This window comes from Hyperolius riggenbachi, chromosome 10 (assembly GCF_040937935.1).
Source record: "Hyperolius riggenbachi isolate aHypRig1 chromosome 10, aHypRig1.pri, whole genome shotgun sequence".
NCBI lineage: Eukaryota > Metazoa > Chordata > Amphibia > Anura > Hyperoliidae > Hyperolius > Hyperolius riggenbachi.
In genome coordinates this window covers 269,557,604-269,575,552 of record NC_090655.1, presented here as the reverse complement: position 1 = coordinate 269,575,552, position 17,949 = coordinate 269,557,604, and the positions used below count along the sequence as shown (strand labels likewise).

The window sequence follows — 17,949 nt, the reverse complement described above, 5'->3', positions numbered from 1 at the left end:
GCAGCCCCTGCACCTATGGCCGGGGGGGGGGGGGGGGTATGTGGCCCGGTATGTGGCCCCTTACATCTCTCTATGAGGTGTAACTGGGGGCTGGTAACCAGGATTCCTCCCTATAGAGAAGGGCTCAGAGGTGCCTCATGCACAGTGTTCTGGGGGATCCCTCCAATCCCAGGAATGTCAGAGCAGCCCCTGCACCTATGGCCGGGGGGGGGGGGGGTATGTGGCCCGGTATGTGGCCCCTTACATCTCTCTATGAGGTGTAACTGGGGGCTGGTAACCAGGATTCCTCCCTATAGAGAAGGGCTCAGAGGTTCCTCATGCACAGTGTTCTGGGGGTCCCTCCAATCCTAGGAATGTCAGAGCAGCCCCTGCACCTATGGCCGGGGGGTATGTGGCCCCTTACCTCTCTCTATGAGGTGTAACTGGGGGCTGGTAACCAGGACTCCTCCCTATAGAGAAGGGCTCAGAGGTGCCTCATGCACAGTGTTCTGGGGGAATTATCCAAGGCTGCTCCTCTGAGGGGTATCAGGCATTAGCCCCTCACATTCAGGCTTCTGTAGGTCTCACTGGCAGAGGCCAACAAGGAAAATTCACTGAAAAGCATTGTGTGATTGTTAGATAATCTGCAGAGACGTATTTATCTGACGAGACGTCATTCTGTTTAGCTGCTTTGCGTGTTTTCATTGTTATTCCTCCAGATATTCTGTAAGTTCATCATTTAGTGATTTTTATGCTCAAATCCTTTCTGAAATATAAACATTGTATCTACTTGTATTGGTGCATTCTCTTTGTTTTACAGACCAGTTTCTTTATTGAATAAAGACATTATGCCTGTCCCAGAATTCCTTTCTTCTTGTGTAAACACAGTAATTATTCCTCTTCTCCACGGGGGTCATGCTGGGGTCACTGTGAGGAAGAGGACCATGAATAATATATGGGGGGGGGGGTGTATGGGAATGTGGACATGGGGTGCCGGGGACAGAGTTATAGTCGCTTTATAGTCACAGTGTGATGCTGCTGAGTGGCCATATTTACTTCCTGTCATTTCCAGGTTTGGCTTCTGCCTATATTTTATAGCAGGTGTTACTCGTCTTCACTTTTTACCTGTGGCCAGAATAGTAACAAATGGATGGATGTCACTTGCTTCCTTCTTTGACGTCAGGGTGGTGTGCTGTGGGTGCTCTAGATGTCAGCATGGCTAGGTGCGATAAGTGTGGGCGGGGTGCTGTGGGTGCTCTAGATGCCGTGTGGCTAGGAATGATACTTGTGGGCAGGGTGTGATGATGTATTGGGGTGATGATGATATGTACGGTAATATGCAGAACATAGCAGCCGTGTTATATCTCGCGGAAGACCTATTTTTCATCTGCTGTGTATCTTTCAGAGTCATATGTGTAAGTCTGCTCAAAGCCAGCTGGCTTCAGGGTAATTGGACACCGGGCTGCTAATGGGAGTTCCTTATGTAAATGTAAATTAACTCTGCATTCATTGTCCAGCAGGAGAAGCTACCATTGTCTGCTTCTAATTAGGAAACACTTAATCAGACAGTTGCTTTGAAGCATATACAGGTGATCGGCTACCTGTTGGTCTGAATATTGGGGCTGGAAGTGTTTAAATTGCTTTGAAATCTGTACGTGTAAACAGGATACTTGTTGTTCTCTAAATACAAAGTTCAAAGTCGGACAGGAAAAGCCTTGGAATTTACATATGACAGCCAGGAAGCCATACTAAGTCTTTTGATGTGTGTGTTAACCTCCTGAGCGGTCTCGTCCACTACCGCCGGAGGCTGCCGCTCAGGCCCTGCTGGGCCGATTCGTGTCAAATAAAAAGGAGCACACGCAGCCGGCACTTTGCCAGCCGCGTGTGCTACCTGATCGCCGCCGCGTGCAGAGGCGAAAGAGGGTCCCCCCAGCCGCCCGAGCCCAGCGGATCAAACAGTTCCGGACAGCTTTAAGGGCTGGATCGGAGGCGGCTGACGTCAGGACGTCGGCTGACGTCCATGACGTCACTCCGCTTGTCGCCATGGCGACGAGGTAAGCGAAACAAGGAAGGCTGCTCATTGCGGCCTTCCTTGTTACTTCTGATCGCCGGAGGCGATCAGAATTATACTTCCGGAGCGCCCTCTAGTGGGCTTTCATGCAGCCAACTTTAAGTTGGCTGCATGTAATAGTTTTTTTTTTATCAAAAAAAAAAACCCTCCCGCAGCCGCCCTGGCGATCTTAATAGAACGCCAGGGAGGTTAAGATACAATTTTTACCTGTGGAAATTAGAGCTATGGAAGTGTATGAAGTGGTTTGAAATCTCTGAAAGATCAAAAACTAACACAGTAAAGCTTTGAAGTTTGCATATCACAGAAAGGATATGACCAGCTGGACCATCTGGGAGATTGCATTAGTTCTGGGACTGAACATTAAATGCCCCCGGGCCACACTTGGGACTATATAAGTGGCCTGGGATAGTCACAACTCGTAGTTCTCTGGGGCTAGCAACCAAACGCTAGGACTAACCTGGTCGGAACAGAACCGCGTGCCCCTCGGAAACGTTTATTTCCCTTTTATTTCTGCAACCTGTCTTGTGTGTATCGTTGTAACTTTTACTTTGTAACTTTTACTTGTTTTTGTAAATCTTTTGTATATATTATTTTCTGCATTGTTCCACTTTTTCTGGAATATTAAATCGTTATTTAATAAGTTTGACTTCTGCTGTACTAAACTAACGCTCATAGCCTAGAAGGAGAGACTGCAGTGTAAATTGCATTACAAGTTCCGTGCCTGATTGTGCCGTGCTACTGTACGATTGTACTGTGTGTGCGTGGCGTTCCCGTATTCGGCCTAAAGCGCAAAGCTGACCCGAGTACGGAAACGCGGATTGCGTGCAGATCACTCGACAGCAGAGTGGAAGTGTCTAGCAACAGCTAGTGGTGGCAGTTAGAAGTGTTCTGAGGGGTCACAGCCTTGTGTTAGCTCGACTAAGGCTGCTTCCCCTCTCGACCTGGTCAAACCCGCAGTCGGAACCATACCTGCAGGCTTGCCTCGGGTTCGGTTCCTGACACAGGGTGCTGTGGGTACTCTAGGTGCCGATGTGGCTAGGTGTGATACGTGTGGGCAGGGTGCTGTGGGTGCTCTAGGTGTCGGGCTGGCTAGGTGTAATACATGTGGGCGGAGTGCTGTGGGTGCTCTAGGTGCCGGTGTGGCTAGGTGTGATACGTGTTGGTGGTGTGCTGTGGGTGCTCTAGGTGTCAGCATGGCTAGATGTGATACGTGTGGGCAGGGTGCTGTGGGTGCTCTAGATGCCAGTGTGGCTAGGTGTGATACTTGTGTGTGGTGTGCTGTGGGTGCTCTTGGTGCTGGTGTGGCTAGCTGTGATACGTGTGGGCGGGGTGCTGTGGGTGCTCTATGTGCCAGTATGACTAGGTGCCATACGTGTGGGTGGGGTGCTGTGGGTACTCTAGGTGCCGGTGTGATACGTGTGGGCAGGGTGATGTGGGTGCTCTAGGTGCCAGTGTGGGCAGGGTGCAATACGTGTGGGCAGGGTGTTTTAGGTGTCGGTGTGGCTAGGTGCGATACGCCGGTGTGGCTAGGTGCTGGTGTAACTAGGTTTGATACGTATGGGCTGGGTGCTCTAGATACCGGTGTGGCTAGGTGTGATACGAGTGGATGGGTTGCTGCGGTTGCTCTAGGGGCTGGCATGGCTAGGTGGGATATGTATGTGTGGGGGTGATGGTCAGGGATTACTTTAGTATAGCAAGCCTCCCAAAGCATCTTTAAAAGTCCTTCCATGGAGGAGGTGTGGCCTGTGCAAGAATGGGATCAGTTATCCTCCGAAGCCATGAGCATCGCTGGCTCTAAAACAGTTTATCCTGCACTTTACAGGACCTATCACACCCGGAATAGGGGCAGTTCACCTGGGGCAGACCCTGCCTACACTTTGATTCGACATGGCATCCAAAAAGTGGAGGAGAAATCAGATAAGGCGAACAAGATTAAAGACCAGCTGGATAAATATGGCTATGGCACTGGGGCAAGTGTGGAGGTGGAGCAATCCTCCTCAGAAACAGGTGCAGCTGGTGTGGAAACTGAGCAGATCTTAGAGGCCTTCTCCTCTCTTCAGTCCTCTCCCACTCGCAAGATCAAAGTGAGTAGGTCAGGATAGATCTGCTGCTTCACAGGCAGGACTTCGGCAACCTGCGTGAGCGAGTTACCGACACAGAACACTACACTTCTCAGCATGAGGATGATCCCCGCAATACACCCAGGAATGTACATAACCTCCATAACCTGTTGAATTGACCCAGCATATTCCCACTAAATCTAATCCTAATTGCAGGAAGGGAGAGGATACAGCTATGTGGTAAGCTGTGTGGCTGGTGGGAGGCAGGAGGGGGGAGAGAGGATACAGCTATGTGGTTAGCGGTGTGGCTGGCAGAAGGGGGGAGGGTTCAGCCATGCGGTAAGCTGTGTGGCTGGTGGAAGGGGGGAGGGTTCAGCCATGCGGTAAGCTGTGTGGCTGGCTGGCGGGAGGGGGGGGGGAGGGTTCTGCCATGCGGTAAGCTGTGTAGGGGAGAGGGTTCAGCTATGTGGTAAGCTGTGTGGCTGGTGGGAGGGTTCAGCCATGTGGTAAGCTGTGTGCCTGGTGAGAGGGTTCAGCTATGCGGTGAGCTGTGTGGCTGATGGGAGGCAGTAGGAGGGACGGTTCAGCCATGTGGTAAGCTGTGTGGCTGGTGGGAGGGGGTTCAGCCATGCGATAAGCTGTGTGGCTGGTGGGAGGGGGAGAGGGTTCAGCCATGTGGTTAGCTGTGTGACTGGTGGGAGAGGGTTCAGGCATGTGGTAAGCTGTGTGGCTTGGGGGGAGGGGGGGTTCAGCCATGCGGTAAGCTGTGTGGCTGGTGGGAGAGGGTTCAGCCATGCGGTAAGCTGTGTAGCTGGTGGGAGAGGGTTCAGCCATGCGGTAAGCTGTGTGGCTGGTGGGAGGGGGAGAGGGTTCAGCCATGTGGTAAGCTGTGTGGCTGATGGGAGGAAGTAGGAGGGAGGGTTCAGCCGTGCGGTAAGCTGTGTGGCTGATGGGAGGGAGGGTTCAGCCATGCGGTAAGCTGTGTGGCTGGTGGGAGGGGGAGAGGGTTCAGCCATGTGGTAAGCTGTGAGGCTGGTGGGAGGCAGTAGGGGGGAGGGTTCAGCCATGTGGTAAGCTGTGTGGCTGGTGAGAGGGTTCAGCCATGTGGTAAGCTGTGTGGCTGGTGGGAGGGGGAGAGGGTTCAGCCATGCGGTAAGCTGTGTGGCTGGTGGGAGGGGGAGAGGGTTCAGCCATGTGGTAAGCTGTGTGGCTGATGAGAGGAAGTAGGAGGGAGGGTTCAGCCGTGCGGTAAGCTGTGTGGCTGATGGGAGGCAGTAGGGGGCAGGGTTCAGCCATGTGGTAAGCTGTGTGGCTGGTGAGAGGGTTCAGCCATGTGGTAAGCTGTGTGGCTGGTGGGAGGGGGAGAGGGTTCAGCCATGCGGTAAGCTGTGTGGCTGGTGGGAGGGGGAGAGGGTTCAGCCATGTGGTAAGCTGTGTGGCTGATGGGAGGAAGTAGGAGGGAGGGTTCAGCCGTGCGGTAAGCTGTGTGGCTGATGGGAGGCAGTAGGAGGGAGGGTTCAGCCATGCGGTAAGCTGTGTGGCTGGTGGGAGGGGGAGAGGGTTCAGCCATGTGGTAAGCTGTGTGGCTGGTGGGAGGCAGTAGGGGGGAGGGTTCAGCCATGTGGTAAGCTGTGTGGCTGGTGAGAGGGTTCAGCCATGTGGTAAGCTGTGTGGCTGGTGGGAGGGGGAGAGGGTTCAGCCATGCGGTAAGCTGTGTGGCTGGTGGGAGAGGGTTCAGCCATGCGGTAAACTGTGTGGCTGGTGGGAGAGGGTTCAGCCATGCGGTAAGCTGTGTGGCTGGTGGGAGAGGGTTCAGCCATGTGGTAAGCTGTGTGACTGGTGGGAGAGGGTTCAGGCATGTGGTAAGCTGTGTGGCTTGGGGGGAGGGGGGGTTACCCATGCGGTAAGCTGTGTGGCTGGTGGGAGAGGGTTCAGCCATGCGGTAAGCTGTGTGGCTGGTGGGAGAGGGTTCAGCCATGCGGTAAGCTGTGTGGCTGGCGGGGGAGGAGGGGTTCAGCTATGCGGTAAGCTGTGTGGCTGGGAGGAGGCAGGAGGGGACAGAGTTTCCTTGTCACACCTCAATCTCTGCAGGGTGAAGGCGTGGCTGCTGGAAGTAATCCTGGCTGATTGTGGGGCAGCCTTCTGCTGGGCGCTGTGGTGTCTCATTACACCCATGGTTTGCTGTGTGCTCCTGGCTGATCCTCTGAAAACGAGTGCAGAGGAGTAGCTATGGGTGGGGTGTGGGGAGGGGGCAAGGGATACATCTGTCCCCGGGCGCAGCACCTGGGGGGGTGCAGTTACAACCAGGTTTTACTTTCCCTGATGCATTCTTGAAAACTCTATGAAAGACGGTGGAAGGATCCAATCTCCCCTGCTTCCTCCTGCTCTCTGCCCGGAGTTTTATTTTAGCTCCCTGCTGTAATCAGCGGTTCCCATGTTTGCATCAGCAAAGTAGTTCATGTGTATTTCTGCGTATCTCCCAACGTTCTAATGCCTGGTACACACAATACAATTTCCTGCCAGATCGATGAGTCAAATTGATCATTTCCGGCATGTCCGGTCTGCTACTGATGGAGAGCAAGGTTGTTTTTGTGCAGTGCTGATCTGAAAATCGATCCTGTTCTTAATCAGGTGCAGATCGGACATACAGGAAATTATTCTAAAACTTAAACATCTCTGGGAAAGTATGATGGGCCCCCTTATGGTTCACACCTTGTCACGAGGGGGCGCAAAAACTGACTTGGTCCCCGGGTGCAGAAAACCCCAGCTACGACACTGTTTTTCACAATCACAACCAATGTGAGGAGGTTTGCGTCAACCAATCTTCTAATGCAATATACTGAACAAGCGTAGCAAGACAGCGCAGCCCCTGCACTCAGCCCAGATGTCAGCAGCTGTCGGCAGTGCACCCCTGCACAGGCTCTTCAGCCAGGAGCAGTGATGTGAGGATGGCACCTCCCTCTCTCCCTCACTTTCCATACACATTTGTTAGGAAAGTTGCCGCATTAGGCAAAAATGTTGCAAATAGAAAGAAAAATTCAGAAGAGCTAAATGCCATATCCAGATGCCTCCTCCTCCCTTCTGGGGACTCCCAGATGCCACCATGAAACCCCCCGGGGGTGCGATGCCTTCACCTCCTCCTGAACACCGGAGGTGTAGAAAAGCCCCTTGTCCATGGGTTGGTCAAGGGATCTGGGGAGGGGGGTTGGCCGCCCCTCTCTTCCAGGTGGTGATTATACTCTGCGTACTGACACACTGTGTACTGACACACTGCATACTGACACACTGCGTACTGGCTACCAGGAAACCCCAGCATGTAAATCCCTGCTCTCCGTTTTCCCATATGTAAATTTACACCACCTATAGGTTGATACATTACTGGTCATTTAGCTACAGTAATCTCAAATTTAAAATCGATTTTCTCAAAAACTACAATGTCCTTTTTGAAAAAAAAAGTTCCCCTTGTCCCCACCTTTCTCCTGCTTTGCTATTAATTGCTGAACATGGCAGCCATTGACCTTAAAGTACACTTGAGGCGAAAATAAACTAATGAAATAAACGATTGTATCTATCTTCCTTCTCCTAAAAATGACTTTTGAAGATACTCCAGTTTTATTTTATGTTTAAATCTACTTTTTAAGTTTTAACTGTTTTCTTGTTTTTGCTCAATGACACGTGCATTGAAGTATGCTAGAGCTAAAATCTATGAACTATTAAACCTTTTTATCTCTTTCCTGCTCTCAGAAGCCATTTTCTGCCAGGAAAGTGTTTTATAGTTGAAAATTCTTATCAGTGAGGGTCACACTGCAGTCACTTCCTGTCTGAGTCAGGACTGAGTCAGCCACTTATGTACCTGATATTTAAAGGGTACCAGAGATGTACCCTAGCTAAAAAAATGAAAAAGAAGTTATACTAGCTGCGGGCAGAGGAGGATGGCGGCGTGGGATCGATCAGCCCGTATGGGGCTGGAGGAACCCCTAGGTATGTATAACTTCTTTTTCATTTCAGCTCTGGTTCCCTTTAACTCTTCCAGGCAGAGAAAGAAAAAAAGGAACACAGCATAATGATTTATGGGCTAGGCACTGTACATACCCATGTCTATCTCATCATGTCACATGATGTCACCTCGGGTATCCTTTAATGTTAAACGCAAGTCAATGGCAAACAAAGCCAATAGTGGGCCCCTGTGCAGAATAAAAGAAGGGGCCCCATGTGAGTGGCCATAATCATATCATATTATTGTTGGATCCAAATAAGGTCAATAGCCTAAAAGTAGATAAATGTAGGTTACATTCTTTAGGCGCTGTGTTATTGTAGCACACATTTCATACTTGTGTATGACTGGGCCATAAGCTAGTATCACTGTTCCTCCTGAAGAGAGAAATACACAGAGAACAGCCTACTGAATAACCATGCCCTAACTGTGCTGCAGCCTGCAGCTGGATGGGCCCTAGAGAGCATGGGGCCCCTGTGCCGCTGCCTATGTCCGCCTCTGACGAGAATGCAATCTTGTGACACGAAAACTTGGGGTGAATGCAAACAGTGAACAACCGTACTTCACCAGGACCTGCTGAAAAACATGTTCGTCCATCACTGCTCTACATCTCCAGTCTGGGGACTAATAATAATAATAATTATTATGAATTATTATTGCAGTGCAGCAACAGAAAATTATGGTAACAATCAGAATAATGTTAGATGGCTGAATGCAGGTGATTTCACAAATAGAGGCTGCAGATATCTTATTCACCACAAGATGGCGATCACACACACAGGAAGTAGTTTTGTTAAAATCAGGAAGTGATAAAAACAGCAGGAAGTAAAGTTGCTGGAAGAGGAGACGTTGCTGGAAAAGGTAATTGAGTGTGCAATTTTTGGGGGAGCAGTGGGGAGATTAGTACAGACATGGGTATAGGGGAGCAGTGGGGTGATTAGTACATACATGGGTATGGGGGAGCAGTGGGGGATTAGTACAGACATGGGTATGGGGGAGCAGTGGGGGGATTGGTACAGACATGGGTATGGGGGAGCAGTGGGGGATTAGTACAGACATGGGTATGGGGGAGCAGTGGGCGGATTAGTACAGACATGGGTATGGGGATTAGTACTACAGACATGGGTATGGGGGATCAGTGGGCGGATTAATACAGAAATGGATATGGGAGAGCAGTGGGGGATTAGTACAGACATGGGTATGGGAATTAGTACAGACATGGATATGGGGGAGCAGTGGGCGGATTAGTACAGACATGGGTATGGGGGAGCAGTGGGGGGATTAGTACAGACATGGGTATGGGAGAGCAGTGGGCGGATTAGTACAGACATGGGTATGGGGGAGCAGTGGGGAGATTAGTACAGACATGGGTATGGGGGAGCAGTGGGGAGATTAGTACAGACATGGGTATGGGGGAGCAGTGGGGAGATTAGTACAGACATGGATATAGGGGAGCAGTGGGGGGATTAGTACAGACATGGGTATGGGGGAGCAGTGGGGAGATTAGTACAGACATGGATATAGGGGAGCAGTGGGGGGATTAGTACAGACATGGGTATGGGGGAGCAGTGGGGGATTAGTACAGACATGGGTATGGGGGAGCAGTGGGGGATTAGTACAGACATGGGTATGGGAGAGCAGTGGGGGATTAGTACAGACATGGGTATGGGGGAGCAGTGGGCGGATTAGTACAGACATGGGTATGTGGATTAGTACAGACATGGGTATGGGGGAGCAGTGGGGAGGTTAGTACAGACATGGGTATGGGGAAGCAGTGGGGAGATTACTACAGACATGGGTATGGGGGAGCAGTGGGGGGATTAGTACAGACATGGGTATGGGGAGCAGTGGGGGGATTAGTACAGAAATGGGTATGGGGGAGCAGTGGGGGGATTAGTACAGACATGGGTATGGGGGAGCAGTGGGGGGATTAGTACAGACATGGGTATGGGAAGCAGTGGGGGGATTAGTACAGATATGGGTATGGGGGAGCAGTGGGGGGATTAGTACAGACATGGGTATGGGGGAGCAGTGGGAGATTAGTACAGACATGGGTATGGGGGGGCAGTGGGGGATTAGTACAGACATGGGTATGGGCGAGCAGTGGGGGGATTAGTACAGACATGGGTATGGGGGAGCAGTGGAGGGATTAGTACAGACATGAGTATGGGGGAGCAGTGGGGAGATTAGTACAGACATGGGTATGGGGGAGCAGTGGGGGATTAGTACAGACATGGGTATGGGGGAGCAGTGGGGGGATTAGTACAGACATGGGTATGGGGGAGCAGTGGGGGATTAGTACAGACATGGGTATGGGGGAGCAGTGGGGGGATTAGTACAGACATGGGTATGGGGGAGCAGTGGGGGATTAGTACAGACATGGGTATGGGGGAGCAGTGGGGGGATTAGTACATACATGGGTATGGGGGAGCAGTGGGGAGATTAGTACAGACATGGGTATGGGGGAGCAGTGGGGGATTAGTACAGACATGGGTATAGGGGAGCAGTGGGGTGATTAGTACATACATGGGTATGGGGGAGCAGTGGGGAGATTAGTACAGACATGGGTATGGGAAGCAGTGGGGGGATTAGTACAGACATGGGTATGGGGGAGCAGTGGAGGGATTAGTACAGACATGAGTATGGGGGAGCAGTGGGGGATTAGTACAGACATGGGTATGGGGGAGCAGTGGGGGGATTAGGACAGACATGGGTATGGGGGAGCAGTGGGGGGATTAGTACAGACATGGGTATGGGGGAGCAGTGGGGGATTAGTACAGACATGGGTATGGGGGAGCAGTGGGGGGATTAGTACAGACATGGGTATGGGTGAGACTAGACAACATGGCCATCCAGTCTACCAATATCCCCCTGTATCCCCCAGAATTGCCTTTATTCTCTAGTATGTAATGTCCCCCACCCCAGTAATGCCATTTCTCCCCCAGTATAGCCATGCCCACATTCCAGTATTGCTCATTCCCCCACCTCCATGCAGAGTAGTAACAGGAAGGATTTACATTGGTGTATAGCCAGCTGTCACAGTGTACTCCAGTCCTCTGCTCCCATTAGCCTCAGTCTCTGCCTCTCCTCATCCATCTACATCTGTTTACCTAATATTGCTAACTGGAAGACTCACAGGACTATCTAATATGGCTAATTGGAGGACACATATGGCTACTTACTTCTTGTCTCTAGGGGGGCATGGCTACTTAATGTATGCACCTGGGGCATAGTGATTTTAAATTCTGGTATCTGAGGCACCAGCTGCTTAACTCTGGTATCAGGGGACCCCTGCAGCTGTCTGATAACAGGTGTGTGGCCTGCACATAAAAGCTAGACTCTCTCCATAGCCGTACAATGAATTACAATCTCCCATTGCCTGTCCATTGGACTGAGATCTTCCAACGTCCCTGGGCACCCTTTCAAGTAATAAGCAGGCCGGGTGACTACATTTATTGCTCTGCTTCCGGCCCTGAATGGTCTTAATCTGGCTCTGGTTAAGAGGATTCTGGGAGGGTCATGTGACTTTATTTATGGTCTTTCTATACAGAGTGTTACTCCTTTGGAAGTCTGATCCTGTGACCATAACGGTGCCCCCACCTCACTCCCTGATATCTGAGGGACACAACAAGCAGAAGATTCTGGAAATCACCAGGAAGATGATAGAGCTGCTGACAGGAGAGGTGAGCAGTGCTGGGAATTATAGGACATTATTTAGTAATAGCAAGGAGTGTCTCTGGGTGGTGACTGTATCATTGTGTGTGTCAGGTTCCTATGAGATGTCAGAACGTCTGCTTCCCCAGGGAGGAGTGACAGTATATAGAAGGACACAAGAACCTCTACAAGGACGTCATGATGGAGAGTCAGCCGCCCCTCACATCACCAGGTAAGAGGAGACTTTACTTATACAAGAGAGAGCAGTAGGGAGGGTCCATCTAGCTCCTCCCATCATCTGATACAATGTAGTAAACATAGAGACAATGGCCTCAATTCACTAAGATCATGCTAGAGATAATAAGGCAAGAGAAAACTTACACAGTGAGAGAGTTATCTTATCTCATTCCTTAAGTTACCTCCTCTGTAGTTATTTTCACACGCAGTTAATTACAGCCTGTCTTTAACTTTAGAATTCTGGAGTTATTTTAAGGATTGAAGAGTTAACTTTAGGTTTGCCTGAGGTAAAATGTTTCCTGAATACTACATGCCTCATCACCATGGTGATCACTCTAGAAACGTTATTAAAGACAGGAGATAAGTTAAGTGAATTGAGGCCAATGTATTCAGTCAGTGTGTGTGTTTCCTAATTCCTACAGATGTATCCAGTGACAGAAACCCACCAGAGAGATGTACAGGTCCTCTTTATTCCCAGGATTGTCCACAGGAAGATACTACCACTCCCCATCATTATCAGGTAGGTGGTACTGAGGGTCATTAGATACCCCAAACTGTGTGACATTGTTTTATTCTGCATATGCTACTATCTGTGTTCACCATTGCAATGATCTGTCATTTTGTGCACTTAGGATGGAGAACATGAAAATGTTGTGGTTAAAGAGAAAGAAGAAGAGACATATCTGAAGAGTGATCAGCAGTCTATGGAGGAGGGTGACATGGTGACGACAATTAAAAAGGAAGAAGAGACGTATGTGAGGAGTGATCAGCAGTCTATGGAGGAGGGTGACATGGTGACGACAATTAAAAAGGAAGAAGAGACGTATGTGAGGAGTGATCAGCAGTGTATGGAGGATGGTGACATGGTGACGACAATTAAAAAGGAAGAAGAGACATATGTGAGGAGTGATCAACAGTCTATGGAGGACGGGGACATGATGAGGACAATTAAAGAGGAAGAAGAAGAGACATATGTGAGGAGTGATCAGCAGTCTATGGAGGAGGGTGACATGATGAGGACAATTAAAGAGGAAGAAGAGACGTATGTGAGGAGTGATCAGCAGTCTATGGAGGAGGGTGACATGAGGACAATTAAAGATGAAGAAGAGACGTATGTGAGGAGTGATCAGCAGTGTATGGAGGAGGGTGACATGATGAGGACAGGTAAAGAGGAAGAAGAAGAGACGTATGTGAGGAGTGATCAGCAGTCTATGGAGGAGGGTGACATGATGAGGACAATTAAAGAGGAAGAAGAAGAGACGTATGTGAGGAGTGATCAGCAGTCTATGGAGGAGGGTGTCATGATGGTGACAATTAAAGAAGAAGAAGAGGAGTTGCATATAAGGCATGATCAGCAGTCTGCGGAGGATGGAGATATGATGAGAATAATTAAAGTGGAGGACACTCTTGCAGAGGGCAGAGCAGGTGAGTCAATGCTGTTTTTAGGCACATCCATTCCAGGCTTGCACCTGGAGCACCACCAAGTTCCACTCTTTGCCCTTTTGTGCTAAACAAACAAAAACGGAACATTTATATTGCGCTTTTCTCCTGGCGGACTCAAAGCGGTGCTAGAGAGACTTGCCCAAGGTCTCCTACTGAATAAGTGCTGGCTTACTAAACAGGCAGAGCCGAGATTTGAACCCTGGTCTCCTGCGTCAGAGGCAGAGCCCTTAACCATTACACCATCCAGCCAATGTGCTCCTGTAATGTTGGAGCCTTTGAGCTATGAGAACTCTGTTTGGTCACTTTAGAAGGGAGGTTATGATAATTCTGCAGCAGGAAGATACCCTGCCCTCTTAAAGTACCCATACATTTAGCAATGACGGGCAGATCGACCAATAAAATCTGAATAGAGAGAGAGATCTGTCAGATGTGTATACACAGCAGGCTGATTCCTTATCAGTTTCATGCTGAAATCGATCTGGAATTGGCTTTGTGACGCCACCTCTATGCTGTCCCCAGTGCACTATACAGTACCTGTCCATAGCCGCCGCTTGTCCTCTGCGCACACATGACGTCACACACACCTATGTTACTCCAGCAGCCACGTGAGGTGCGTGTATGGACGAAGGACAGCGCACGGAACCAGTGGAGGACAAGCAGCGGCCACGGACAGGTACACTGCACACATTACACATTAGAGTGTCAGGTGCTTTTTTACGTTTGTCGCTTGTCCCGATATTGCTTCCTGTTACCGCCGTGCACCCGATTGAGCAAATCAGCCCTACATCTTGCAGCATGTCTGACCCATTCATGTGACCAATTTCAGCTCAAAATTGGTTGCATCACCGATTCGGCATGCACTTGGGAGCACAGATTTTCATTTGATTCTATTACAATAATATGTATGGCCACCTTTACACATGTAGCTGGTGAAGAGCGGACTTATGGGCTGTAAGGGAAGGGAGGAGCGCGCCCCCTGCAGGCAGATTTTAACCCTGACACCCAGAGAAGACAGAAGTCTTGCCAAACTTTCCACCCACTACCACCAGGGAAATGTAAACTCTTTAAAATACAAACTCTTTGTGTGTCCATACATCTAGATGAGACGAGACAGATCTTCCTATGATCTAATCTGATCAGAGAGACTTACGTTGACTGCCCATAAACTGCAGGCCGATTCCCAATTGATATCAGCATGAAGTGTTTTGGGAATCAGCCTTGTGATACCACCTCGCTGCCCCCGGCCGCCATCCCCCCAAATGTTTCATGTGCCCCCCGATGCCTGCGCATTTATACTTTTCATGTCATGTCGTTCCCTGAGCGTCTGTGCTGTATTTCCGCACTGGCGCCCCTCATGGCTGTCTGTGGGATTGTACTCGGGGCGCATGTGTAATGTCGCTCACATGCTATATGCTGATAGTCACATGGGACATTAATTTTGAAATTAAAGGGACACTGTACGGGGGTCGGGGGAAAATGAGTTGAAGTTACCCGGGGCTTCTAATGGGCCCCGGCAGACATCCTGTGCCCGCGTAGCCACTCACCGATGCTCCGGCCCCGCCTCCGGTTCACTTCTGGAATTTCAGACTTTAAAGTCTGAAAACCACTGTGCCTGCGTTGCCGTGTCCTCCCTTCCGCTGATGGCACCAGGAGCGTACTGCGCAGGCCCAGTATGGTCTGTGCCTGCGCCATGCGCTCCTGGTGACATCAGGGGAAGCGAGGACATGGCAACGCAGGCGCAGTGGTTTTCAGACTTTAAAGTCTGAATTTCCAGAAGTGAACCGGAGGCGGGGCCAGAGCATCAGTGAGTGGCTGCGCGGGCACAGGATGCCTGCGGGGGTCCATTAGAAGCCCCGGGTATCTTCAACTCATTTTCCCCTGATCCCCGTACAGTATTCCTTTAAGCTCAGACACTCAGGGGGCAGTGTGAAAGGTAAAGTATAAATACACGGGCACCAGGGGGCACATGAAATGTTTGGGGGGGAGGGGGCAGCTGCCGGGGTTTCCATCATGTTTGTCTTTTGCGATTATGGTACGCAGTTACCCCTGTGCTTCTGAACGACAACATCGGCCCAAGATTTCCCAGCATGTCTGATTGATAGATTTGACCAGTTTAGTTCTGAAATCAGTTCAATTGCAGATCAGGCATGCTAGTGGTAACGACAATTTTTATCCAGTTCAGTCAGACGGTCGGTCAGCTGGCAAGTCGATAGATGTATGGCTACCTTTACTACTTACTGTCAGCAGCCACCCACTGTCTGCTGCTAAACCCACTATCTGCTGCTGCCCATCAGTCAGTGCTGCAGACCGCCCAACATATGGAGCCAGCAGAAAGGGACACTAAGACCCTCCCCAACCACACCTTTAGCCACGCCCCTATACAGTTCTCTGATGTCTAATGGTCACCCTCCCACCCCTATACAGTTCCCCGGTGTCTAGTGGTCCTCCCTCCACCTTGTATACTTTTCCTTATCTAGTTTCTCCCCTCTCCCCAGTATTGCTTTCCTGGGGGTGATTAGTGCCCCTTCCTCCCCAATATTGTTTTTCTGGTACTGCTTAGTGCCTCCTCCTCCCCAATATAGTTTCCCTGGTGGTATGTAGTGCCCCCCCCCTCCCCAATATAGCTTCCCTGGTGCTGTTTAGTGCTTTCCACCTTCCTGTTCTACCCAGCCCAGTATAGGCAGCAGAGTATAGGTGCATCAGTAGCATTGCGTCTCTCACCTCCTCCAGGTTCCAGCAATGTGCGTCCATCCTGTCACCACTCACCTCTCGCTAGTGCCTGACATCTCAGTCTCCTGATATCACATGCAATCACGTGATTCAGCTAGGGATGCTGGGCACTAGAGCGAGAGGTGAGCGGTCAGATGATGGATGCACATCGCTGGAGCCTGGAGGAGGTGAGAGGAGCACTACTACTGCTGTGCCTATACTCTGCTGCATATACAGGGCTGGGGAAACACAGGACGGGGGGGGGGGGCACATGCTGGGATACAAGGAACCAGAACCCAGAACCAAACCCTGCAACCCGGGAAATTCCCACACTAGGTGTGGACTATCTTAGGAAAATATTGAATTGCGCGATTTCTGTCAAATTGCGATCTTGATTCGATTCACGATTTTCAATACACCATGATGGACCAGCACACAGCCCTGTTCTTCGCCGCTGAGACAACAAACTGTCCGTGAGGATGTATATTTAATGCGAAACAATTGTTGACCGAGGGGTCTTTATGCTGGGTGTACCCGGACAGGGTGACGTATTGCCATATATTGTGACATCTGCTGGAAATGTTGATGAACTTATCATTAAACACAGAGGTGTGCATTTTACTGATGCCCACGTGTTTCCTTGTTGATGGATCAGCACACCCATGGTGAGTATGAGAGCCCCCAGTATAGGTAGCCAAGTATAGGTTCCCCAATAAAGGTTAGCTAGCTATAGGTGCCCCCATATAGGTAATCTAGATATAGGTGTCACCGTATAGGTTAGCCAGTATAGGTTTCGCCGTATAGGTTAGCCAGTATAGGTGCCGCCATATAGGTTAGCCAGTATAGGTGCCGCCATATAGGTTAGCCAGTATAGGGGTCGCAGTACAGGTTAGCCAGTATAGGTGCCACCGTATAGGTTAGCCAGTATAGGTGCCGCCGTATAGGTTAGCCAGTATAGGTGCCGCAGTACAGGTTAGCTAGTATAGGTGCTGCTGTATAGGTGCCGCAGTACAGGTTAGCCAGTATAGGTGCTGCTGTATAGGTTAGCCAGTATATGTGCCGCTGTATAGGTTAGCCAGTATAGGTGTCGCCATATAGGTTAGCCAGTATAGGTGCCGCCGTATAGGTTAGCCAGTATAGGTGCCGCCATATAGGTTAGCCAGTATATGGGTCGCAGTACAGGTTAGCCAGTATAGGTGCCGCCGTATAGGTTAGCCAGTATAGGTGCTGCCGTATAGGTTAGCCAGTATAGGTGCCTCAGTACAGGTTAGCCAGTATAGGTGCCGCTGTATAGGTTAGCTAGTATAGGTGCCGCCGTATAGGTTAGCCAGTATAGGTGTCGCCGTATAGGTTAGCCAGTATAGTTGCCGCCGTATAGGTTAGCCAGTATAGGTGCCGCCGTATAGGTTAGCCAGTATAGGGGTCGCAGTACAGGTTAGCCAGTATAGGTGCCACCGTATAGGTTAGCCAGTATAGGTGCCGCAGTACAGGTTAGCCAGTATAGGTGCCGCCATATAGGTTAGCCAGTATGGGTGCCGCCGTATAGGTTAGTCAGTATAGGGGTCGCAGTACTGGTTAGCCAGTATAGTTGCCGCAGTAAAGGTTAGCCAGTATAGTTGCCGCAGTAAAGGTTAGCCAGTATAGTTGCCGCAGTACAGGTAAGCCACCCAGATCCCCTGAGTGTATATAGCCGGATTCCCCCTCTTTAGTGTATATAAGCAGATCCCCCCCCTTTAGTGTACATAGCCAGATCCCCCTTTAGTGTATATAGGCAGAATCCCCCCCCCCCCCTTTAGTGTATA

At 50.2% G+C, this 17,949-nt stretch overlaps 1 protein-coding gene across 3 annotated transcripts in view; it reads left to right on the top strand.

Annotated features, from left to right (window-relative positions):
* The window catches only part of LOC137535392 (zinc finger protein 665-like), a 976,927-nt gene that overhangs the window by 935,252 nt on the left and 23,726 nt on the right, over positions 1–17,949 (top strand). For 2 of the 3 annotated variants that reach the window (XM_068257222.1, XM_068257221.1), the window contains exon 6: positions 12,628–13,420. In XM_068257222.1, the coding sequence (XP_068113323.1) occupies positions 12,628–13,420 (793 nt within the window). Of the gene's footprint in view, positions 1–8,906; positions 8,966–11,654; positions 11,788–11,872; positions 11,991–12,417; positions 12,516–12,627; positions 13,421–17,949 lie in introns of those variants that run through there. The other variant, XM_068257223.1, reaches the window with a different exon arrangement.